The sequence below is a fragment of the Aptenodytes patagonicus genome, chromosome 3, assembly GCF_965638725.1.
Source record: "Aptenodytes patagonicus chromosome 3, bAptPat1.pri.cur, whole genome shotgun sequence".
NCBI lineage: Eukaryota > Metazoa > Chordata > Aves > Sphenisciformes > Spheniscidae > Aptenodytes > Aptenodytes patagonicus.
This window is the reverse complement of record NC_134951.1, coordinates 110,399,091-110,423,887: the sequence shown is the minus strand read 5'-3', so window position 1 is coordinate 110,423,887 and position 24,797 is coordinate 110,399,091. Positions and strand designations below refer to the sequence as shown.

At 43.5% G+C, this 24,797-nt stretch overlaps 2 protein-coding genes across 5 annotated transcripts in view; one reads left to right on the top strand and one right to left on the bottom strand.

Annotated features, from left to right (window-relative positions):
* Positions 1-399: 399 nt before the first annotated feature.
* On the bottom strand, positions 400-18,391 carry BROX (BRO1 domain and CAAX motif containing). 3 transcript variants are annotated; one of them, XM_076334625.1, is made up of 13 exons: positions 18,325-18,391; positions 16,409-16,539; positions 15,508-15,614; positions 13,621-13,717; positions 12,207-12,302; positions 11,485-11,557; positions 11,017-11,122; positions 10,378-10,467; positions 9,488-9,573; positions 8,080-8,161; positions 6,860-7,010; positions 5,256-5,415; positions 400-4,759 (listed from the first exon to the last, which is right to left on the bottom strand). In XM_076334625.1, exons 2-13 carry the CDS (start codon positions 16,507-16,509, stop codon positions 4,673-4,675), a joined length of 1,236 nt encoding a protein of 411 aa, XP_076190740.1. In that variant the 5' UTR covers positions 16,510-16,539; positions 18,325-18,391; the 3' UTR covers positions 400-4,672. The 3 variants fall into 3 exon arrangements, with proteins under 3 accessions (XP_076190740.1, XP_076190742.1, XP_076190739.1); XM_076334627.1 differs by lacking the exon at positions 18,325-18,391 and adding an exon at positions 17,612-17,801; XM_076334624.1 differs by lacking the exon at positions 18,325-18,391 and adding an exon at positions 17,121-17,331.
* Positions 18,392-18,638: 247 nt separating this feature from the next.
* Positions 18,639-24,797, top strand: part of AIDA (axin interactor, dorsalization associated) — a 31,220-nt gene continuing 25,061 nt past the window's right edge. For both annotated transcript variants that reach the window (XM_076334623.1, XM_076334622.1), the window contains exons 1-2: positions 18,639-18,823; positions 22,474-22,543. In XM_076334623.1, coding sequence (XP_076190738.1) covers positions 18,714-18,823; positions 22,474-22,543 — 180 coding nt within the window. In that variant the 5' untranslated portion in view covers positions 18,639-18,713. The remainder of the gene's footprint in view (positions 18,824-22,473; positions 22,544-24,797) is intronic.

Genomic DNA, 24,797 nt, shown 5'->3' with positions numbered 1-24,797 from the left:
CTGGCAACGTAGAGAAGTGGCCAGCAATCTGCACTTCCCAAATAACCCCTTCACATAGTATATAGAACATCCTTCAAGTCACAGACTTTTGCAAGCACTAGGATTTTATACAGGCATACGAAATCATACCCAATTACTTTCTTTTTTAACATAAGTTTGGAAATTCCACCTCCTCTCTTCCTGCCCCATGACGTGAAGTGCTTCATGGTAGCTACTACTTCCACATGCACCTGATTCACATAACCATCTTGCTCATTTAAGTCCTCCTTTGGCATACTGCAAGGATAAAGTATTCTTTGTAATTATTACATTTGCATTAAATTGGAGAAAGTAACATTCAAGATAGAGTCTTTTTCTTGCTACTATACTTAAAATTTTAAATGATCAAACAAAACCTGATACATTAAGATTGTTTATTTTAAATGGTATTCAGACACTCGTGGTTATATACAAATTTTCAAACTATGAAGCTTAAGATTGCATGGTGACTGTCTTCACAAAATAAGGCTGCTCGGTTGGTCTCATCAGAGCTGATTCCACTGAAGTTTGATTATTCAGAGTACAGGATGGCTTCAAGAAGGTTGTAATCCATGAAGGCACCAACACCAAAGGAGGTAGGCCTACACAAAAAAGCTGATCAAGGGCCCCCTCAGTTACCATGTGACATTTGTTGAATTTGAGAGCATCACCAGCGGGGAAAGATCTGAGCAAATCCAATGGTTGTTGTGGAAAGGCCATTATGCTGCACTCAGAATCTGGAGACAGGTACCCACTACAGGGGCTTTTCCATGCCAGTCATACTCGCTGTGCTTTATTCCTCACTCAACTGGGCCAGTTAGGGGGAAAAAAAGGAAGAAAAAACCCAACAAACCAGTATTTAAGTTAATGCTGAAACTTCAGTTTAGATACTAGGCGCAGGGATGGGACAAAACGTATCATCCCACAGCCAACAGGCAGAAACTTTTCATTTCTCTGAATTGACATGGAAAGCAGATGAATTACTGCCTGCTCTCATGTTCCCCCAATACTAAAGGTAGAGATATGCTTCATGAGTTTATTTTATACACAGACAATTAAAAATACATTTTAGCAATGTTTCCCATAAAAATCTTATCAATAGCACAGTACTGAAATCAGTGCAACAAAATTAAAATGACAGGAAGGAGTATTTACAACCATATTGTATTGTACCGAAATGGCAAGATCAGAAATTTCTAAAGTGCAAAGTTGGCTATATTCTACACAGATACAGGGATCTGTTTTCTTGCTTATACTGTGAACCAATACCATCATTACAGGTGCACCACATATTCATGCTGAACATTTAAGTGACCAAACATCATCCTTAGGCTGACAGGCAAAACTTCTCTACCGAATCCAGTGGGAGGCAGACATCAGCATCCAAGGGCCAAATTTAGTCCCTCCGTTCTAGGAGTGTCACATGGATGGAGATTAATTACTGTAAACCCAGGAACACGAAACATGGAGGAAGTGTATTTAAATACATGGAGGAAGGTATTTAAACAGAAATCTTACAAAGAGCTTAGTGGTTTGTTTTATAGTAGATTAAAGACAATCACTGCATTTTTAAAAGCACAAAATAGAGGGCCCAGCACTCTGTATTTTATTTTGCTGCAGTTTCATCCTAGTTTAGACTGGGCACAAATTTTTACAGACTATTTACACCAACAAGATTTGCAGGTTTGGCCATGAGAGCCTCTAAAACCAGAGAGAGGCCACAAAAACAGGCTCTTGCAGCATTAGAGTATTAAAAAGTCACCATTCAAAATACCTCATTCTTAGAAATTACTAAAGGAAATCATAATAGAAGGAACGTGGCTGCTAGGTTTCCAGATTAACTGAAACTCCCAGTCAATTCACCCATATTCTTAAGCATATTGGACAGTTAGTCTACATATTATTTACAATAATTCTGTCTACTACCCAACAAAACCAAAGAGAAAACTGCTCGTTGACTCACAGCTCTCTATACTTCGCAATCTAAACCGTCTCCAGTTTCTTATTTTTGGGCAAAACTATCCAATGTTTGCCATAGGATTTTAACTACGAGTAAACAAAGTTTGTCTTGAAAAGCAACACGTTAAGTGAATTAGTTTGTTCCATTAGTCTATTTTTAAACTACTACATCATATTTACTGAAACAGCTATGGCATAAGAGGTTACACAGCTAGGCTTAAGTAATGCCATAATCTGACATAATCCACTTAGTTATGCCCCAAACTATTTATAGTGAACTTGGTTTGAGAAAGCATCAAAGAGTTAAGAATTGCAAGTCCATAAAATCATCTTTCTTAAGAAGTTGTTTGGGAATGATTTAGTCGTGATCTGTTCATTGTATTTTAAGATATTCATATACTGAAATACACCCATGGGCAAAAGCCTCATTGGAAATGAGTCCCAGCACCTACACATGCATTAGTAAACAAGGGCAAGTCTGTGCCACAGTGTGCAGCAGATGGAAGGGAAAATGAGGGGAGGAGGGAAAATGGAATCTAGAAAGAAAATTAATTAGGTTGAGACATGTACATACTAACACACACAGGCATCTGAAAAACAATGAGTAACTGAAAAATCATGATTATGAAACTGAGTTAACTGCATCTTGATCCTTAAAGGGGGCAAGCTAAGCAAATGTAGATAGCTACCGCTGTAATAAGTTTTTAGGAGAATTAAAATCTGCATAGGCAACGTAGCTCCGTGCTCCATTCTGGCAAAACCTAAGCTGGTCTTTTAATAATGCAAGAAGTCTAAAAAGTTAGCTGATCGAGTTATGAACAGATCTGAGTAACTCTTCATAAAACATACCCCAGGCCCCTGTGCAGCATCAGAAGAAATGGACCAATTTTAGATATAAATTCTTCTTGATACTTATTATCCTCTTCCCACCTACGCCCTTGCAGAACAGAAACTTCTTCCAAAGCAATTCAGCTGATATTACACTTTTTTTTGTGCGCAGAACTGGCTGAAAGAAAAATCCATCACTGGAAACAGTGAGTTCTGCATTTGATACACCCACGACAGCCAACATTAAGATCCTCTTTGCCTTTTGCAGCAATGAATTCTGTAGTTTGGTCCAGTATCTCAGGAAGAGTCTCGAGTTTCCTATTAACCTCCTCAACAGCTTTTGTTCCACAGGTCTTCAAGGAGCTACACACCTGCCCTCTAAGCTAAGTTACTCTAAGTCCCATGAAAGATTTCAAACAGAAGCACTGAATTACACCACAGCGGAAGATGAACCGATCCAAACAGTACAAAGCGAGGAAATCTGTTTACAGTATACATCATAAGTGCATATGCCATCGTGTTTTGTTGAAACGGGAACATTTTCAGGCCGTTCCGTTTCTTTCTCAGGTAAAGTGAAGTGCAGCAACTGGTACCCAGAGATTGCAAGGCCCTCACTTCAACACATGCATCATATTCTTTTGCATTTGCAGCAAATCAGAAAGCTATGTTTTTGTTGACACGGGTGTTTTGGAGTGCTCAGCACTAAAGAATGTTATCACATTTTCCACAGTAGGCAGAAATGGAAGAAGCAAGTTCTACAAAATACTTTCCTTCTCAGTTTTGACTGGGCTTGGCTTTTGGCAAGTTCTCTTCATAAGGAGCTGATTTCAGTGCAATACTGCAAAAGCTGAGAAACAGCACTGTTTACATATGGCATAAAGGAAATCTAGAGCTTGGGTTTCCCAGTTGTGCCATCAGCTCTCCAGCTCATCTTTCCCCCCTGTTCTCCTAACAGCTTCTAATAGACACTACCCAGATGGAAACACAGCATCTTAGTCACCATTCCATTACCTGATGCACGACAGCTTCACAAATTCAAATGGAGCTTTTCTAGCGCCAGGAGATTTTAACTGTCTGCAGCTTTCAAACTTACCAAATCTTTCAAGATTCAAAAACTTGAATGAATGACACTGTGATGCATTACTTTTAAGCGCTTTCATATTACTTGCTGCATCACTTTCACATACACTTTGATATTAAAGGATTTTAATTTAAGGATAGACAAGCTAAAGTACCTTACTACAAATTCTGATACAAGAAACCTGATCTAGGAAAGGAAAGAACAGAGACTAATTGTTTCAGAAGAATATAAATTGTGCTCCAGTTATGCAGAACTTAAGGTTTTCCAAGCTCTGTGAAAGTCCTGTGAAATAACATCGGGGTGTTACAAACCAAACCCAGATTTTTGTCGCTCACTACAATTAAGTGAATCGGAACGTGACAGGGTGTTAAGCCTGAATGACAAAACCTGAATAAATATAAGTGTTCATGCAAACTTTTGTTTGCAGAATTTGACATTATATAGCATATAATTTAATGGAAAAATCCTCAAGTGTTACAATTACGATACTTCCTTTGCTATTTGTGGACAGAAACTAAACCCACAAAAAGAAACTCTCTAGAGGCACAATAGGAACATTTAAGCCCACTCATTCTATGATATCCCACTAAAACCAAAAATAAGTCAGATATAAATAAACTCCTAGAAATCCACCACATTCTCAAGCAAGATAGATGCACACTAACAAAAGTAAATTAAATTAGTCTTCTAAATTAAAAAAGAAGAATCAGAAAAAGGGAGATCAGAACTAAAGCCCCAGAGTCCAACTAATACAGTTTTAAAGTGAATTCAAAGCACTTGTGGCACTTAAGAAATCTGGCATCCACTGTCTTTTTGAGGCTTTATATCTGGTTCCTTCAGAGGTTTTACTTCTTCATCTGGTTTTGGTTTAGCCTGCGAACAAGAAGAAAAAAAATTAAATACCACAAGTACAAACCACTGTGTCTGCACAGTATTTATGCGTGGCTAACTTTACATATTCTAACCTAACAGTCCCCTCTCTTTTCAAGGCTGAAGGCTTTGAGCGAGCCTCAAGCAAGGGGGGAAAGCCAAATATTCTCTATTTCAGCATCCTTAAATGAATCCTTTTCTAAAGAAGAATCTTTCTATAGCATTCACTCCTGTAACATTTCAGCATCTTATACACATTAAAGAACTTCCTCCTATTCAGGACTTAGAAAAAAATGACTCCTAATTTCCAGATGCTGACAGCGTGGCAGAGAGGTTGACTGACTTGCTTCCTTGCACAGCAGAAATGTGAGCTCAGGTGGTAGCCTTGTGTCTACGTCCCACACTGAGCTGGGGAGCATTACGGAAGAGCAAAACAGTAACTCTGTATTATACACAGAATAAAGCTAACAGGAAAGAACAGTACATAAGATTATCTTACAGTGTCATCCTTTGGCCTCTTGGTGAGATCAAATGCCGCAAGCGTTTCAGGAGTCCAGTGTGCGTTCAAGGCAGGAAATTCAAAAGGAACAGGCTCTACTAAGCCATAGTTTGCTTTCAGTTCCAGCTGGGGAGCCTCTGCTGGCACCTTCTGAAAATAGCTGTAACAGAATACAGCAATATATTTCAAACACAACGCACTATCTCTGCAAGTCTCGTTTGCAGTTCTAAAGAAAAACAACCTGGGTTTTTACAGTGGCAGTCATTGCTGCTCTCTTCCATTTCATTAAGGCACCATCCAACATGCATTCTGTCAGCAAGATTCCCAAGAAAAAAAGCAATTCCTTCTCGGTATTCATCCCCTAATAGCTAGGTGGGTTTTTCCCTACTTGATAACCATTATTCCCAGTGCTTCAATGAGAAGAGCACCTTTTGTCCAAAAGGGCCTTCAAAATACAAATGAGGATTTAAAATACTTCCCCAGAAAGATGAAGAGGACAGTTCTTTTCCTAAATCAGTCTTAATGTGCCACAGTGCATAACAGCAATGACACTGCAACACCCACAAAGACTTGCTACAACACAAAGACTGAACAAGGGTATAAATCTACCCTTGGCAAACCAACAAGAGCTGAAAACTGACAAATACTGACACACGCTACCTTACTTCCTGCGCTGCAGCAAAGCTCTGAGGCAGGCACATCTCCCAAAACAGTCACTGGTTATCTGGTTTCTCTTTCAAAGTTTGTTTCTAGAGGGACATGGATTTGTTGAAATCTCCTGTATGCTGTTGTTGTAAGCTATGACAAGGGTTATTGGAACCAAAGCAGAGTAGAGAATTTCTTTTCCTATTTGCAGTTCAGCTTGATGTACTTGACAATCCTTTTTGTTTAGTCAATTCCCCTATTATGCAGGTCTTTAAATGTCATAAAAAAGGAAATAACGAACCTATTATGGAATACTAAATCATAAAAGGAGGGGAGGGGAGAAAGAAATGAGCAAAAGAATTCTAAAGCCAAGCTAATCTTGCTATTTTAAACTGCTTCCAAACTCTTTTTGGAAGGGGCATTAACTAACAGAAAGCCCTATTGACAATGTTAATTATACTTAGACTGGTAAAGCTCCTAGCACCCTAAGCATATTCTTCACTGAAGGCATGACTGTGCTTTGACTTCCCTGCTAGCAAAGCAGAATCACCTCCCGGTCTTCTCCATTTCCCCTCTGTCCTCTTCTGCCTACTAGATCCCCGCAGCTGGGAAGAGGGCATTAGAGCAACACAGCAACCTCTGCAGGACTTCCTCTTGTGCAGAAGGAAAAGGAACAAAGTGGCTGAGGAATGAAGGAAGAAAACTACTTAACCACTCCAGCATGTCAGTCCAACCTACCCTGCCGAACTGGCATAGAAAACGGAGAGGGTGATAGCACACACCCATAGCAAATCTGCTATGAGAAAATTAAAGAGAAATTTGCAATTCTGTAAGTTACATGCCATGGCTGAAAGGAATATAAGAACTGGAGAGTAAAATTTACCATCCCATCTGAAAATAAAAGCAAATGAGGTATTAACAGTTCATATAGAATACTGTACCAACCACGAATTACTTACATGAATCCATTCTCTCTCTGACATTTTTCTAGTGTGTTCTTAACCAAACTGCCTAATTTCCTAAAGAAGAGATGTCCAGAAGGTTTGGCAGTAGTCCCGGGCCCTTTGGTTTCTCCATATTCTTTGCACAATGCTTCAGCCTTGGCAAAAACTTTGCAAGAAAGAAACGTAATAAAAATCATTTACATGGGTCTATTAAATCATGGTTCTGATCTACAGCGCTTCAGTTTTAGGAGATACCAGAATCCATTCAGGCTTCTTGCTTCTTAGAAACGAAAATAAACTAGCTCAAAGGCAGCACTTCCAGCCAAGATTTACTACAAAAGTGACTAGGAACAGAAAAAAAAAAAGATAGCTTTTTGGGTAGGGAAGATGCAGGAAAGCATTCTTATGTGTGGGGCAAAATGCAACAGTAAGCCTAAGAACTGTGCCACACGGTAGGGAAAAAGTGTGGATATGAAGGTGTCCACGCAGAGCTGATGCCCAAAAATAAACAACGCTTAATATGGAGTGGGAAAAGAAGCACTATTCTCTGAACAGCAGGCACACTAAAAAACACAGTATTTGTTTTACTGCAAGTAATCCAACGTAGTTTGTTCTTAATAAATTCTTTTTATTTATTTTTAAAATTAGTATTAAAAGTTTCCGATTTGATGATTTGAGCATTTTTTATATATTGTGGTAAAGTTATGCAGTGCAGGCCATTGGGGTAGCAATAGCTTTGAAGAGATAAGGATGGGCAGAAGACGCTGAACTACTGCAAACTTCCCTTAATGTACCTTTCAAATGAATAGAAATGAAGTAAGTTACTGAAACCTGTTTAAAAACAAACAAACAAGCAAACAAACAAACATGGTCTAGATGTACTATTTAATGTAAGACAGAGCAACCTCCAAAGCAGAAAAGGCTGCAGTAACTTAACATCCAGACCAGAAAACGTGATGACCAGACGGTTGATTTTTACACTGTATTGCGGGCAGTTCAAAGCCAGTCTTTAACAGGCTGAGAAGTGAAGATGAAATTTTCTGCAGCACTGTTATGAAACACAGTCTTTGCTTAAGACAAAAAAAGAATATACTGTCTCTATTCAAAAGTGTGCTGATTTTCACCAGGTGACAGATAAAATCTTAAGTTTATGGGAGACCAAATAAACACGATACAGCAAAATAAAACAGGCATGTCATCATCAGACCCGGTAATCCAGTCTCAATCACACTTACATTTTTCTGATTCCTGCAGAGATCTGATTGCTTCCCCACATTTATCACTTGCCAGTAAAGTCTGACCATGGTAACAGTATGCCTAATGGGAGAGGACAAAACCATTACCAACATCACTGGGCACTTCCTGCACCAATTCACTTCTGCTCTTCCTTACCTCAGAGTTGCATCTCTTTGAAGCTGCCATTCCCTGCAGATAGCTGACAATTTGGGAATGCAAGTCAAAGCAGCATTCACTGAACAATGCAGTTCAACACAAACACCGTGAGGTAGGTGTGAAGCAAGCTGTCTCAAGTCTAGCCAAGAGTAACTTTGAGCTCCATGAAGGCTGTTTTACCAAAAGCACTAGTATATAGTCTAGTTCAAACCTCTCTCTCTCTCACTGTATCAATATACAGCATTAAGCCCCATCACAGAATGAGGATGAACCCCAGTCAAGTTTACAAAGCAAAGACTCTAAAAACTAAAACTACCTGAACACTCAAAACCCAAATCTGCAACAAACATCACTGAATCCAGAAAAGATGAGGTGTTCGGCTGCTTGAGATATTTTGCCATAGTCCAAATAACTTTTCCACCCCAAAAAGTCCCATTCCTTCACACTTATGTTTGAAGATAGTACCGTATTCCAGTGAGAACTGAATGGCCTCTTTTCTATTATCTGGAGTTGCTGAGTTTAAATACTAAATACCATAGGTAAAGGAACAATCCCATGAACTAACGCCTACCTTGCATACCTTCCTTTAATGTCTGTTCTCACAGTATAGCAAGTGTTACCTAAATCTACCATTGCCCATATTACGCAAATTAAAAAAAAGAAAAAGTACCACAGCTCTGACCCTCCCTCACCTCTCAAACTTGCTAGTAAGGCAAGCAGCTTTTAGCTACAGTTTTAACGTAAGAGAACGACAATGGTGTTAACTGCTTAGTTTGGGCCTTTTTTACAGTATGAAAGAGCCAGATTACAGGCTGTGGCAGGCTACAAGACATAAACAGCAAATTGAGCAGCTGATGATCCCAAGAGTGCCACTGCACTTGCTAAGAGATCAGTCACGCAAAAAGGGACAGCACTTGGAATGGTACCTAACATTACTTGATGCAGTTTCATTCAGGGCCTTCAAAAAGATGATCAGCTCTGAATTATGCCTAGAATGAGACTGTGATGCAGATAATGGAAGACAAGTATTATGCTCAACCTGAATTGCTTCACTTAATGATACGTGATCACAATAAATTCCACACCGCAGTAATTTCACTTGGCTCAATAAAAACACTTCAAATGCTACTGACACTGCACAGTCTCTCTTCACAGCATGGAAAGAAGGTCAAGGCAATACTTAGCCCCCATTCCCTATCCAGCCCTTAGACAACATTAAAAACTGTGACTGATGTCAACCGAAGTACTTACATAGGCCATATAGAAACAGGTCTTCAAGTTTAAGTACTTCCTCCATTTACCTGCATAGGCTGGATCCAAACTGGATAATGTTTGATCTGTGAACACATATGTAAAGTTATTCTTTAAGACATTTCCAAAAAGAAAAATTCCACACATACTCAAAGACCAGAATTCTTAAACTTAGCAGTAGATCTCAACTATAAAGCAGCCAGAAACAAGTGACATAAATTACTCCTGCAAAGGCACAGAGAAACTATGAGAAGAAAGAAAAATATGCAGTCTACTGAGCTATCATGCAGTTGTCCCTAGGATCCCTGAAACTGCTGTCCACTAAGTTTGGAAGGCTAATTTTCCTAAGTATTTTTAGGCAGCATTTCAAAGCTTGTTCCTAGTTTAATTTCAAGTAGTGACCTATGAAAGCCTACGCATGTTACAATATTCCATCTCTTATATTGACTCCCGTATTTTTGCACTTTTCCCACTTGCCTCAGCAAGCCCACAGGTCGGCTTACTCATCTGGAAAGATGTACATAATTAACCCGCTACACACTTTACGGTCTGCGTCATAATCTGCTGTCCAAAGGCAGTTGAAACACACTCCATTTACATCAAGCCATTTGTTTGCTGCTATTACATATTCTCAAGACATTACTCTGTCTTCTGTCTCCCCTCTCTAACATTTCCTACCATTAGCTACAGAAAAAGATTCCTACAAAACCAAAAAGCCTTATCAAAATATATCTGTTACAGTGATAACTGAAGCCTTACATGCGCTAAATAGAAGCTAAATACACAAAGCATATCCACTGAGAAACAGTGTTAATATTGCAATTGATGGGTGGGTGAAGTATGTCTGCTGGCAAGAATAAACCAGGTCACTAAGGATACAAGACACTTACCAGCTTTTTGGTAGAAGTTAGCTGTTTCATAAGCAAGAGCAGCTATTAGCCCTGGATTGTGTTTCAGCTCGATAGCCCGAGCAATTGTCACTGAAAAAAAAGTCCACACCGCAGCATTTAATTTTAATTGAAAATGTCACATCAAATCAGCAGAGACATTTAGCATTTTAAAACCCCTGCATGAGCAGAAAACAAGTATTGTGCGGTCAAGCAAACTGCAGAATAAAGACAGATCGTTTCTTGGACAGACTGATTCCAAATTAATAGAAAAGCTGAAGGAAGGTTAGTCTGAAGACTAGCTAGTAAACAGAAGCTGCAAATATTTTAAAGTAAAGGAACTGGGAATTTATGGTAGGCAAGCATGGTGGTGAAGAGAGTGCATGAAAGAAAAAAAGAAGAAGGGAGGAATGTCACATACAAGTTCTTCCGAAGTGGTTAAATTTGTAATATCAGACTGATTTTTGGCATTTTTCTCCTATAATTGTAACTTAAGTTTCTTTAAAAGCAACCCGCCCCACTAAGCCACAGTACTTCAGAATCAAAAACTAGCATTGCTGCCAAGCAGACTTCACAAGACATCAAAGAAGCCCACAAAGACTGTCATTTCCCACCCCAACAAACATGTATATTTGAAGATACCTTCTTGAGCTTCAGCTTGGCACTGTATGATGTAGGAGTCTATAAGTCGAGCCTCTAAATCTCTTCCCTTTTCTACAGGTGTAATCAATTTTGGAATATGACTTTCCTAAGTACAAAGCAAGTCTCAGAGTTAGTTTAGGCTTAATACCACTGCTGCCAACGCAAAACAAGTCCCCTGTTCCTAAGCGGATGGGACACTGAGTGAAGGTCCCAAGACGGCTAGCTGCACTGCTGCATGTGCTACTGGGCAAACAGACTGATAAGTCTTCCACTGCCATTGGGAAAGAGTAGCAGGGATCGAGTGGTAGCACAACATATTAATACCCTTCTTTTTCCTGTATCATTCAGATAGTCTCAGGTATTTGTCTATTCTGTAACCTCATCAGAAAAGCAAAGGCTTTTCTAAGACAAAAGGTCAAGTACTTGGAGACAACTTAAAGAACGGACAGCAAAGACAGTTTTTTCTACCTTCAAGTGTTTAAAAATCCCAGCTGCTATCTTCAGGCTTCTGTGAACGTCTTTTGCTTCATCTTCTGTTATACTAAGAATATAGAATGAACCAATGAAATTTTAGTTAGAAGGGACCTCTAGGTGTCATTTAGTCCCACCTCCTGCTTTGGAGCAGTAGATCAGGTCAGTTATGGTTTTGTCTAGATGAATCTTGAATCCTTCAAGAATGGAGAGTCCACTAACTTTCTAAGTAACCTGTCCCACTGCTGTGCTACCCTCATGGTAAAGAAGTTTCTTACAGTGAGCAATCATTAAATAATCAAATAGAACTCACTTGAAAAAAGAAATGTAAGACTTTGTAATAACTCTCAAATAAAAGGTAGCCTCAGTGTTAAAAGCTAAAGCTTTAGAAATCTGTAGGGCTAAAAGTCAGCAGCACTGTGACTTTGAGAATCTCAATTTTGTACCTGGACATTTAGAGCAGGGCTGATGAAGGGTTTATTCACAGCGGACACTTTCTCTATACCACAATCACATGGTACTAGTACACTTTGTTCACAGATGCAAGAAGGTATTGAAGTGCACTCGGACATCACAACACATGAATGAAGGCAAACTGCCTCCTTGAACTCCTACTATCTCAGCTGGACATGCACTACAGCAGTCAAAACTCAGAACCTGCTAAATTTTTTGGTGGAATATTACTGCAATGGAATTACTAGGAAAAGAAAAACACTTACTCTTCTTTTCCAGCGAGTCTTGATGCATATTTTGTGTACCACAGAGCTACATTAAATCCCATGGAAACCAGTTCAAACACTGCATCCTGCTGGGCACTAAAGACAGACAGACAAAACCCCCCCAAACAATTTAATGCTTTCCGGTTTGTTCTGACAAGCGCTCTCTGCTAATAGTTCACAGACCGTAAGTCGACATTTCTCTCCATAAAATATTTTTCATTTAAGAAGTCAACAATTTCCAATTCAGAACCTCCTACTTGCTGAACTGCCTAAAAGAGACTTCAATTTTTACTTACTCCCTTTAAGGGCTCATAATTACAATTTCCCACATTCAGATGCCTACCCTTCCCATTTGGGAACTTTTATTTTAAAACAGTAACTTGAGATTTGTTTAGCTTTGGGTGTGGCTGACATTTTTCCATCTTTTTTTTTTTTTTAAATTGCACATTTTGTGGAAAGCCTTGCTCTGGAATGTCTACTTTAAAGTTGTAGCTGCTAAGTTAATAAGTCAGAGTGTATTACATCTCCCTCAAGTGAATGTTATTCCAACTATTTATGTAACTGCAGTCAAACGGCATGTGCAAATAGCAGGAAATTTCAGAAGCTAAAAACATGGTCTTTGAAAAGACTGAAGTTGCAATCACAAGCCAGTATAGCTTAGGAAGTAGTAATCTTTAAAAAGAAAGGTGTGGGAGTGGGAAGAATAATGTTGGCACAAGAACAAGTGTGTATGACCATGAGAAAATCATCAGAAGAGAGTCCTAATCAACAGATTGTCTTTCAAGGGGAATAAATGCTTTGAGGAAGTCGAGCACTTCTTCTAGATAAAGCTTGACAAATTTGTAAGCATAGTTATACAACACAATTACCTACAACAGCAAGAGACGACCGAATAATCCAGAAGGTTACAGATCTATATTCCTACTTAAAACAGAAGCTTTGTTTGTTTGTACCAGGAGTACATGCACTAGGAGCTTCAGAGGACAAGAGCAAAATCATTTGTACTTCAAAAAAGTCAGAAGATACCGGTCAGCCAATAGTGCTAAATGAAAAACTTTTGAACTGCAGTAATCTATGTTATCATGTACAATTCACCAATACTCTCAAAGTTGTTCTTTGTACTGCTCTAGCCAACGGTAGATATAGTTTGTAGATCAACTAAGATGCAATGGATCCTTCTACCATTATCATGCGTTATCACGCCCTTACATAAAGGCAACACATGCTTCAGAACACCTAATACAGTACGGCAATTATCAAAACCGCAAAGCAACAAGTTTTTGGGAACTGCTTTATGTTCAACATTTTGCTACACTTTTAAGTTTTCCTTCACACCTGCGCTGGCACATGTGCATATACATAACAGACCAGAAGAAAAAAGCTCCATACCCTGTAATCATAAAAGCATACATACCTTGGAACTTGTCCTTGTAAAGTGTCTGTCCACTTGAAATTCTGAATGTATCTCAACTTGCATTCTTGGGAAGAGTCATCCAGTGAAAGGATAAAACCTATAGAATAAAAAAACGTACCAACAGGAAATCTCAAAGTAAGAAACAGGTAATGAAGGAATAGGGATCAATGAGAATATGGGTATAGACAAAGGAACGTATCTTGCTGTACCACTCGAAAACCTGTGTTACTTCCCGAGGCTTTTATTCCTCAGTATCTTGAGAACAAGACGTGGAGAAAACCAAACTGACTACTACAAGAAACTCCTTGCCCAGCAGGTTACCAATTCAACCCTGTGAGTCTTGACTGCTCAAGGAAAACCTTGCAGATATCTGCATGTCCTGTATGGCGACTAGTTGGGAGTTGGACTGACCCAGGTATGGGACAGCTGGGGCTGCTCGAGGTGAGTGAATGACTGTCCCTGCCACCATAGTGGCAATTGGGAAATTCCAGGAAAAGCTGCCTGGTCAACAGGGAGAGGGAAAAGGGCTTGTAAGCATGGACTCACCTAGTCATCATCTCTTTTGTCTCCAGGGCTACAGGAACTTGGTTCTTTATGTCCAGCAGGCCAGAAAGCAGCAGACAGTGGGATGAAGCTCATGCTATGGGATGTTCAAATGCTACCATATGCAGGCCCAAGGAATTTTTTAGGGAGGAATAAGACGGGCCTTGGTCTGATCAGGTCTTACAGACTTCAAGAACTCAAGACTTGCAACAGCAGCTATTGTGGCTATAGCTCTAGGTGCTGTCACATGTTTTGAAAGACAGAAAATACTTGTTCCTTTCACACGCAGATTTTGGTGACCAAGCGTGATGCTTCCCTGAAGAAACTCTCCAGATCTTGTCTGCAGCCACATGGACTGTTATCTTACCTTTATCTAGAATGTCCCATTAGCTTACACCCTCCCAGGGACTGAGGGAACTACACCAACTTAGACTGCTTCATTTCCCGTAGACTGAAAGATCACAGTTTCCATGAATCAGCTGATTCCTGAAAACTCAGTCCTAACAAACTTGTCTGAGCACTTGACTGCTAAGAAAGAGTTATCGGAATACTTGCAGAAGGAAGGTTTCAAGGGAACGCATCATCACAGGTGACCATCTACTGAAAATGTAGATACTATGCTAATGAGCACTTACATATACACCTAAGACAAGCAGCAGCAGAAGTGTAAACTTGCAACCAGTCTGTTATCTGGCATTAGACAAACCAGAAGTTTACACCGAAGAGCGACTCCTATCAACTAATTAATAGACTCAATTTACATACTTAGGGAGCAAATCACCACAATCTAAGAGACAAAGAAACATTTTCTCCTCCAGCAGGAAGCAGAATGAGGTTAAAAGCAAGAGGACAGGATTGTCAACACTTAGTACTGGCAGGGTCACAAAGGACACTGAAACTTGTAGAAAGGGCCTGGCAAGCACCCATGACTGGTATCAAGCAGAGAACCCAGGAAGTTCCTCAAGTTGCGCCAGGGGAGGTTTAGATTGGATGTAAGGAAAAATTTCTTTACTGAAAGAGTGGTTAAACATTGGAACAGGCTGCCCAGGGAAGTGGTGGAGTCCCCATCCCTGGAGGTATTTAAAAGACGCGTAGATGAGGCGCTTAGGGACATAGTTTAGTGGGTGGTGGTGTTGGGTCAATGGTTGGACTCGATGATCTTAGAGGTCTTTTCCAACCTCAATGATTCTATGATTCTATGATTCTATGAAGATATTCTCCTTCCTGAGAAGTGCAAAGCTTCTTTACAGAAGATTAGCACAATACACATTCTGAGAAGTGCCATTAAAACTCAAATTACATAGGTCTTGATGTATTAGCAGTATTGCTAATAGATGTTCCTACCTTGCAAGAGTGAGAAGTACAAGTCAGTTGCATTCTTCATAATTTCTGGATTACAGCTCGAGTCTGTAAACAGCTCCAATAGCCGTGTTCGAGATAACCTCAAATCACTGTATGAAGGGGGGAAAAAAAAAACCAAACCCTTAAGAAATTCTACCCAAAAATGTACTATTAAGAAAGTACCCACCCATGTATACCACCACCCTTTTGGCTAAGAAAGTGAACCTAAGCATTCGATTTAGCTATCTGAAGGCAAGGAAAGGTACTTTATGAGGAAGATGCCAATAAATACAGAATAATCTTTCTTTCTCATTTGGATACATACGACTGACTCTTTAGTTTAAAGTACAATCCATTTTGGACAGACAGCAATGGATAATCAGTACTCATTATCAATCTATTGTTCTAACACAAACTAAAATAACTATGCCTTTATCTACCAAGAGGTCGGGTGTAGGGGGAGGGCAGAGAAATAACAAGCAGGAACATTCTTCAACATTAGGACAGGATGAGCATATGAAGAGATAAGAATAGATCTGCAGAATAAGCTGAGATCTCTTTTCATTATATTCCTATCTACAATAGAACACTCGTGCCTTATTCGCTTATGGAAATTACTTTAAGTAATCTTTTGCAGAAGAATGCACAGCCATCAGAAAGACAATGAAATGTTTAGTCTTTTGCCTCTGCATTATTATAATAGGCCTTGCTATACACTCAGAGACTTGAAAACTGGATAATTCATTCTTTGTCACTAAATGTTCAGTGTTATCGGTGTCTTATTGTCTCCCAGCCTACACGTTTCTAGTCATCTTCAGAACAAAAATTGAAGAGTAACCGTTACTTTTAAGGATGTCCTCCAAACTGTGAGAGACAGAGTGAATTTAATCACAAGTACGCTTACTTGCAAACCTTCGTTGCAGCTGGAGTGCTAGCTACCCCATAAAAATTGAATGAAACGGGAGCTGTAGCCTTCAAAGGGTTGCGATGAAACCAGTGGGTCATTTTCTTCCTGTGGTGTTGATTATGCCAAATCTAAGGTGTGGAAAGAAACAAATAGCTGTAGGAACAGGTACAACGGAGGTGTTACACGTCATGCTCCTCAGCTCTCAAAAATATATTCCAAATGTAAACAATTAGGAAAGACATTAATGAGCAAAGTTGTATATAATTACACAGAAGACATTAAGTTTTTTTTTCCCATTTGAAACACTAAGTTTTCATACACCTTGTCTTCATCACCCACATGCTTGGTTTGAGAATTTCACCCTGTTGAAATACATATTTTTTCTGAGGCAACTGTTTTAAGCAGAACAAAAAGCTATAACGTTCTTTGTTCTATATTACTGTATACTTTCTTATTCGAAAAAACACAGTTGTTACCTGCTGCATAAGGCTGAATAATTCCCATGTCATTTACAGGTATATCTCAATTCACTGATGTCATTATATTGTGTCTGGTCAATCTATTAGTAGCTTTTCTTGTGGCCCCACTGACACAGATGAAACTGATTACACAGTAAGGCTTGCTGAAAACATGGATATATTTACATACATGCAACAGACCTGGAAATTTGGCAGAGTACAGCTAAAACAGACCGTCTTTTCTCTTTTACCTCAATTTCAGAGAACACATGTAACATAAGCATTCCAAGGAGACGTTTTTACAAGCTTTCAACAGGGGTGCGTGGTGGGAGGATGAAACACAGTGGGCACACGCTGAAACAAGGGAGGTCTGTACTGGACACAAGGAGAAACTTCTTCACCGTGAGGACAGTCAAACTGAGGAACGAGCTGCCCAAAGAGCGCGTGCGGTCTCCATCCTCAAAGGCTTTCAAGACCTCACGGGATAAAGCCCTGCGCCACCTGGCGTGACCTCAGAGCCGGCCCTGCTCTGAGCAGGACGTCGGAGTAGAGACCCTCCAAGACCTCCATCACCTTACGATCCTTTTTTGAATCTCTTACGTTCATCACTGTAAAACGCTTTGCAGCTTTGCTGAAGAAAGGAGATCTGCCAAGCAGCGACCCCCTGCCACCGTCCGGGGCTTCCTGACCGAGCAGGTGGCTCGTCTGTCATGTCAGCACCTGTCACGACGCCTTCACCCACCTGCGCAGCAGCGCGTCTGCACAGAGGAGAGGTGCCGTCACACGGCTCAGTCGCACCCGAGGCAGGGGGCAGTTTGACAGGCACCTAACGAGAGCTCTTCCGTGCGCAAGCCGCCTTTACCGCCCCCCGCACCCGACAGAGCACAGGGCGGTTTGCTCGCCGGGAGCCTGCCCGCTGCCGACCGCCTCAGGCCCTCGCCGCCAGCGGCACGCACCGACCGACGGCCGCCCCGGCGTGCGGCCCCTTTCGCAGCAGCAGCCGCGGTGCCACCCGGCTCCCCGAGCCCGGCCGACACCAGCGAGTCGGTCACAGGCGCCAGGACCCTCCCGGTAATGGCCCGCCGCCGCTTCCGCCCGGCCCTGACCCGGCTCCCGGCGGTGCGTCACGCATCCGCCGCCGCAGGCGGCGCCAGCGGAGAGCCGATGTCATCGTCCCGCGCGGTACGGCGGGCCGACCGCATCGATCCCGCCGGTTATCCCCCTCCTCGCCGGGTGCCCCCAGGCCGCCGGCGCCAGCCCCGCGGCCGGGGTCTCCCCCTGGGACAGCCGACGGAGGCACGGCCAGGCCCCGCAGCCCTCCCCCGGTAGGGATCCCTCGACGCCACAAACAGAGGCGGGAGCGGGAGGGGACGGCGGCCCGTGGCCCAGCGGCGGCACCGTCCCTCCCGGAGGGGTGACCCGCCTGCGGCGCTGCACAGGGGCGCCGCTGCTTACCTAGGGGGGCCTCCCGCGGCGGCACGGCCGGGAGCGGAGCGGAGAGGAGGAGCGGAGCGGTCCCCGCCTGGGCGCTGCCGCCGAGAGCCGGCTGGGAGGGCGGGCTCCCTCAGGAGCCACGTGACCGCCGCCATGACACATACCGAGGCGGAAGTCGCGGCTCCTCCCCCAGCCGCGGGGGGGCGCCGCCGCCTCGGTAGCGATGGCGCGGGCGGGCGCGGCCGGCGCAGCCTACCTCGCTGGGCGGCGCTGGCGGGAGGCGCTCGCCGCGTTTGGTTGTCGCGGCGGCTGGGTTGGGCTGGGCCGGCGGCGGGCGCGGGGCTGGCGGGAGCGGCTGCCCGGCGCGGTGCCCCGGCCCGGGGTGAGCATGGTGCCCTAGTGCTGGGGCTATGTCGGAGGCGGCCCGGAGCCTCCTGCAGCGCTGGGGCGCCAGCTTCAGGAAGGGCACCGACTTCGACTCCTGGGGGCAGCTGGTGGAGGCGATCGACGAGTACCAGATGTGAGTGCGGGGGCGGGCGGCTGGCTCCCGCCGCTGCCCCGCCGGTCCCCGGCACGGCCCCGGAGACCCCTGCGAGGGGCCGGGGGGCGGGGCGGGGCAGGGGGGGGGCCCCGCCGGGCCTAGGCCGCGGCCCCCCTCACCCCTCAGGCCCCGCCGGTGGGTCCCCTGCCGTTATGTAACGCGCGGGGCCGTGGGTCGCGGCGTCCCCTGAGGCGAGGCGAGGCGGGGCGGGGGGGGGTCGCCCGAACCCGCCGGGAGCCGCCCCGCCGAGACCGCCGGTCGGTGGCGGGTGCTCCGCCCGGGCGCTGCCCCCTCGCCGGGGGGCGAGGCGGGAGCCGGCCCGTCCTTTTGCGAGGGTGGCAGCCGGCTGGCGTGGAGCTGCAGGGCCCCCTAGGCGTGGGCCGTCGAGGCTGTTGGCTGGTGGAGCCCCACGGCCACGGGCACCGGTGGCCCGGGGTAACCCCAGCCCATCGCCCTGTCCCCCGGGGCACCGTGCTTGTGGGGCAGGGGGGACCCGGCTGAGGCGAATGGGCTGCCGAAGCATCAGCCTTACTCCCCAAAAAACCCCAAACAACCCTTCAGGGTGAAAATTGGTCCATTGCACACTTGTGCGTTTCACCCCCGATGAAACCGGGGTGGGAGCGCGGGGAACCTGATGGTGGGAGGGCAGCGGCTGGAGCGACCCCGGTTAGCAACCCGGTCTCTCTCACCGGGGGAGACCACACTGTCCGTGAATCCCTTGGTATCAAACAAGTATTGGCACTGTTGATGGTATCCTTAGAAACACACCTGGTAGCTTTAGTCAAATGCTCTCCTCTACTACTCTGTTCACCATGAAGATGAAAGCTATTTCCTTGTAATGTGAGTATCGTGGGCTAAGTTTCTTACGGTGAATTTTCTGGAAGAGGTCCAGAGGGTTTGCACTTGTTCCCCAACAGAAAGTCAGCTGAAGAGATGCTCTCCAAGAGATCTTCTAGCGGTATTCAGGACTACTCAAGTTATGGGCTGTAACCACAGTGGCTACCAGTTCGGTTGCCATTCAGAGTAACTAAGCTGCTGGCCGGGTACAGCATAGTCATGAGATGCTATAATCTCATCATTTCATTCACTCACCAGACAGGATGATGCAAGTTCACTTATTTGCAGTTTGCTGATGGTCTTTAGAGCAGGGCAAGCTGTTACTACAGACCTTGGAACGGGGATGAAAAGAAGTTCTCTTCTAGATCTGTATCTCAGAAGAAAAAAACAATCATCAGAAAGTAAAAGAAGATATTTTTAATAACTGCCCTTATGTGGACATCTACGAGGAGTCCAGTAGGATCCTAATGCTTCAAACCGTCTTGGCAGTCTCAGCAGTCAGTTTCATGTAATGATGTTTCTTCAGAATGAAAAGTCTTCAGGCTTCTAGTTCTGAGCTTGCTTCACTGAGAAGTAAGGTCACTAAATGTCTGCAAACAGTCCAGTTTCAGAGTCAAAGTACAACTTTTGTTCCCTTCCTCCCAGCATCACTTGTATCTGACGAGAACTGAGGTGATCTCCGTGCCCTTGCTTTATTCTGACTTTGGAGCAGCGTGATATCTCTATAAGAAGGTTCTTCTTGGGTAGTAATATTGTAAGCTGCTCTTGCAAGCTTTATCAGTGAGGTTTCTACTGAATAGTCATCAGTAGATGAACTCTGTGGTTCCAGGAGGGAGAATAAAGGGGAGAGAAGATCAAAGGATTACAGGGAGATATTTTCTAGGGAGGAGCAGAACCTTTTCAGTGCGTGTATCTGCTTCTTCTAGATATAGCAGGTAAATTAATAACAGTTCCAATCTATAGGGTAGAAGCTGCAGTTAAGAAGCACAGGGCAAGATACCTACCTGTAGCTCTGGAGAGACATAACAGCATGGCTTTATGCTGTTGCCTTCTCAAATGGCAGCCTGAGATGGGATGAACAAGTGTGTTGCTGCAGTTGGCCAGGTGCTGCTAACGTTGGCAAGGTCTGTACTGATCAACACAGGGAGGCTGGGGAGAGGCTCCTACATATGCTCAGGTCTTATGTTACTTCTGGAAGTGCAGGAAGCTTGGTGCCAAGATTGGCCCTCGTTCATTCAGGTGCTTACTCGCGCAAGAGCCCTCCGAGCTGTCGGCAGTGCCTTCCCTGTTGAAAGTCCCCATCTGTGGAACTTGGTCTGATCTGACTTTGAACAAGCTTCAAGTGGGATGCCAGATGCACTTATTTGGATTAGGGTGGTTTTTTTGTATTAGTGACAAATGGAAAGAGGGTTGTGTTACTGATGCTTGCAGAAATATTAATACTGTGATGCTGCCTGTTGTGGGTGGCATATTGCTGCTATGGTGATATGTTTTCTTAAATTGTTATTTTTAAATGCCCTTTCTGTATGTCCCTTGTGTCCTATCAACGGGGCGGTAGGGAAGGAGTGTACATTTGGGTTCAAGCATGTTTGTGCTTTTTGTCTCTTCTCAGCCACCATCTTTCCCCTTTTGTGAAGGGGGACAATGCCAAGTTGTGCAGTTACCTTGTCCTGTTTGGTTGTGTTTTCACTGGTGCTAATTAAAAACTATAGTGGCCTCAATCCTTCTGTTTTTTTTTTTTTTAAGAGAGTTTATTTTTAGGAAAAGCAAAGAAATAATTGAGTTCCAATTTTTGTTTCTGACACAGGCTTTGACGGTAATCTGTTGTGGTATATACATCTCGGTGTATGTATTTTAAACCCCCCCAAAAACCAGGCTAATCCCCACTGCAGTCGTGGCGACCAGCTTTAACAGTGCAAACTTGTGAGGTTCCAGACGGAAGTGTATTGCGATGCCCGGAGTACTGCTGCTGTCCCTGGGTTTCCCCTCAACCCCCTGTCCCCCCCTCCCCCTCTGCTTTAAAAAAAAAAATTATTTACAGGGAATGGCAACAATTGCCCAGAGGTTTTGCTTGTTTAATGTTCTCCTTCCTCCCCGGACGGAAACTGTAACTCTTCCCATAGCTTCCCTCTCTAGCTTCCTTTCGCTTTCTTGAGCTGTTTGCTTACTGTTACTTTCCAAACCCCTTGGTACTCCTGCCTCCGTGGTGACAAGGGGTGGGGTCCCTGCTCCGCATGTGATGCTGACAGGCACAAATGTGAGCTGATACACCCCAGCAGCCTGGGCCAAGCGGCCCTGCGCCTGGCTTCCAGCGCTGGGAGAGCGTGCGGCTGCTGCTTAGGGTGCCGGCACCCGCGCCTCCTGGCAATCCGACTTGCCTCAAACTCTCCCCTGAAATGCATGTGGGCTTGTACCACAGTGGGTCTTCACAGGGGGTATAGTTTGTTATTATAAAATAAGGGGATGGGGAGAGGAAAAAGGTCAGTGCTTATAAAAGGGGCTGTTGGCTAGAAAGACCTTCTTACCTGTTCTCCCTTCGTGATACATTATATATGTAGTCTTTCCTGCCTAATGTAGTTGCATACTTTGCCCGTCTTCTGGGTTTTTTTAAGTATGGCCTACCATGGTTATAGAAGTCTTTGTTTAAAAAAAAAAAACAACTAAGCAAACAAAAAACCTATTTGGAGCAGCAGTCTGCGGACCTTTTGGCTGACACGTTTTCTGGAGATTGGGATGCGTGTGTGTTTCTGTGTTGTGTTCCCACTCTACAATTTTCTTTCCCCCCCATCCAGATTAGCAAGGCATCTACAAAAAGAGGCGCAGTCTCAGCACAACAACTCGGAATTCACAGAAGATCAAAAGGTGAGTATTGCTGTTTGCTCAGCCAAGGAGCTTGACTCGTAGATGTTGATGTCTGCTATGGTTCTTTGTATCTTCCAGACCAGAGCCTTATGAGACCTTTTTTCCTCTCTCGATATACAGAAACAGAGCCCAGCATGGCTAAAACAGTTGCTGTTATTGGATGTGACAGATGCTCTGCTGTGTAATATTGAATGTCATGCATGCTGGCCAGAGTCCTTCATAACCTGGGTGTTTCTTTTTTTGGGTGACCTTTTGATAACTTGCTTATACAACTTTAGCACAATTTATGTTGTGAAGTCTGAATACAAAACATCTTGAACTGCAGACATCGAGGGTGTGTGAGGAGGATGTTAGCTTAACATGTAACACCTGACTGGGAAGGGTCCTGGCAGAATACTCCCTACTTGTCTCTTAGAGTGTTATTTGTTTATAATCTTTCAAAATACTGAAATTACTTTGCTCCTTCCTCCCTCCCCTCAGTTGAAAAGGCTGTTTCTTGTCTCAGCATCGTAATGCAATTCTGTGACAGGATTTAAGAGGAAAATGCTAGCTGAGGTCTCATACATTCACGCATTTTCAGCAAAATAAAATCTTTTTGAGATATAAGGCCTTGCTAAATATTTGTGTCTTGTTTAAAGGCGTGTTTTTTCTTAGGAATACTAAATTAGAGAACCCCTGTATTTCCAGATTTCCAAGTCATAAGGTCACTCGTTTGAGCAATGGCGTTGCCTGAAGATTGACATTTGCTAGCCCAGAATCCCACCTATGGTAATAGGGTGCTAGAGTAATGGGATCTGTGTTTGGAAACGTTGGTCCTGAAAACAGGTCCTGACTACAGAAATTGGAGATGAACTTGATGTGTTTAGAGAAATGCATTACAAAGAAATACACCTTTACATAGTGTCTGACAGTGGTTTGTAACTGTTTCCCTGACATGTACCAATAAGAAAAGCAAAGAGCTGGTCTTCCATGTTCTGTTTACCTTCTGCAAAGAAGGTGGTGAGGCTCATGATCGTCTTAAACTGAGTCATAGTCTTGGAGAAGGACTGGGTCCACCTTTCCTGACCTGAAGGCTTGGGAGCCTTGTTAATGTTGGACAGCTGTTTACTCTGATTGCTTCTGCTCTCTATCCCTTGCTGGTAGCTTTCTCCATCATTCTCAGCTATAGTCATCTTTACTGCGTGTTTCCCCTCTGTGGATACTTTTGAAAATACGGTTACTTCATGAAGGCAAAGCTGTTAATCTCACTTCTGGAGGCATCATCTCCTGTGAGTATGGGAACCAGAACCACACAGGGCTTTGCTTCCAGATGTTCCCCGAATCTTGTGGAAAGGACCTTGGACCAGATTGTGGAAGCGAGTGAGGTCAGCCATGAGGGAAGGCCTGGGGGGCTCAGGAAGCAGAGATAACTGACCTCAGATGTTAGATGTGCAACTGTGATCATGTCTTAAGGCAGCAGTCTTCTGAAAAGAAAGGGGTGGCTGTTTTGAATCCTTGCAGAGCAATACCTGTTTCTAAAGCTGATATAACTTACAAAAGAGGTTGACATTTATATCACTTGCTTCTTTTTGCAGATCAGTAGGGGGCTGATGCACTGAAACTTTGAGCCTGGTTATCAAATGGTGGTGCCTATTTCATTAGCCACATACACAGCCGAATTCCCCAACATTTTGTTGAGAGAACATTCTCTTTCCCTCCTCTACCATGAGGAACACCAGTCACAACAAAAATTAAGTCTTGCTATTGCTTTGAAAGAAGCACTTAAAACTCTGGACAGCAAAATCTTTTAGTCTGACATTAAGCTCCGTGCTGTTCTGGCCTTCCCTATTTCTGCAGGAGCTCAGCCGGTATAATCTAGTTATCATGACCGATTACTATCATTGCTAGTATCATTCACTTGGCGTGTAGAAGTAGAGTTTAGCACGCTTCTGGGTTTTCAAGCAGTTTGATTAAACAGAAGCCTATCTTCTCTCTCGCCACCCTTCAAAAAATCTACATACCAAAACAGCTACTTTTGCTCAACTAAGTTCCTGCCAGTGCATCCACCAGCATGCTATTTCCTCCTGGTTCTGGAAAGTCTCTTTCCCCAATATCTTGTCTTTCTGAGGTTCTGTATGTCATATAAGAGCCACCTCTTTATTTTTCTGAATGTAGAACAGTGTGTAAACTTCAGGGTTTGCTTATCTGATATTACTGGCCAAGGCTGTGGACAGAATTTCTTAAATTGGAGAAGGCAAGGCTATGAAGCTAATCA

Bases quoted from the DNA above. Each gene is read 5' to 3' on its own strand.
- BROX (XM_076334624.1), bottom strand. From the start codon at position 17,153: ATGCTTATGTTACATGTGTTCTCTGAAATTGAG. The intron at 10,468-11,016 runs GTATCTTCAAAT...CTTTTTTTTCAG, and splicing joins CCAAGCTGAAGCTCAAGAAG to TGACAATTGCTCGGGCTATC. The intron at 7,011-8,079 runs GTAAGTGTGATT...TTTCTTGCAAAG, and splicing joins TCTGCAGGAATCAGAAAAAT to TTTTTGCCAAGGCTGAAGCA.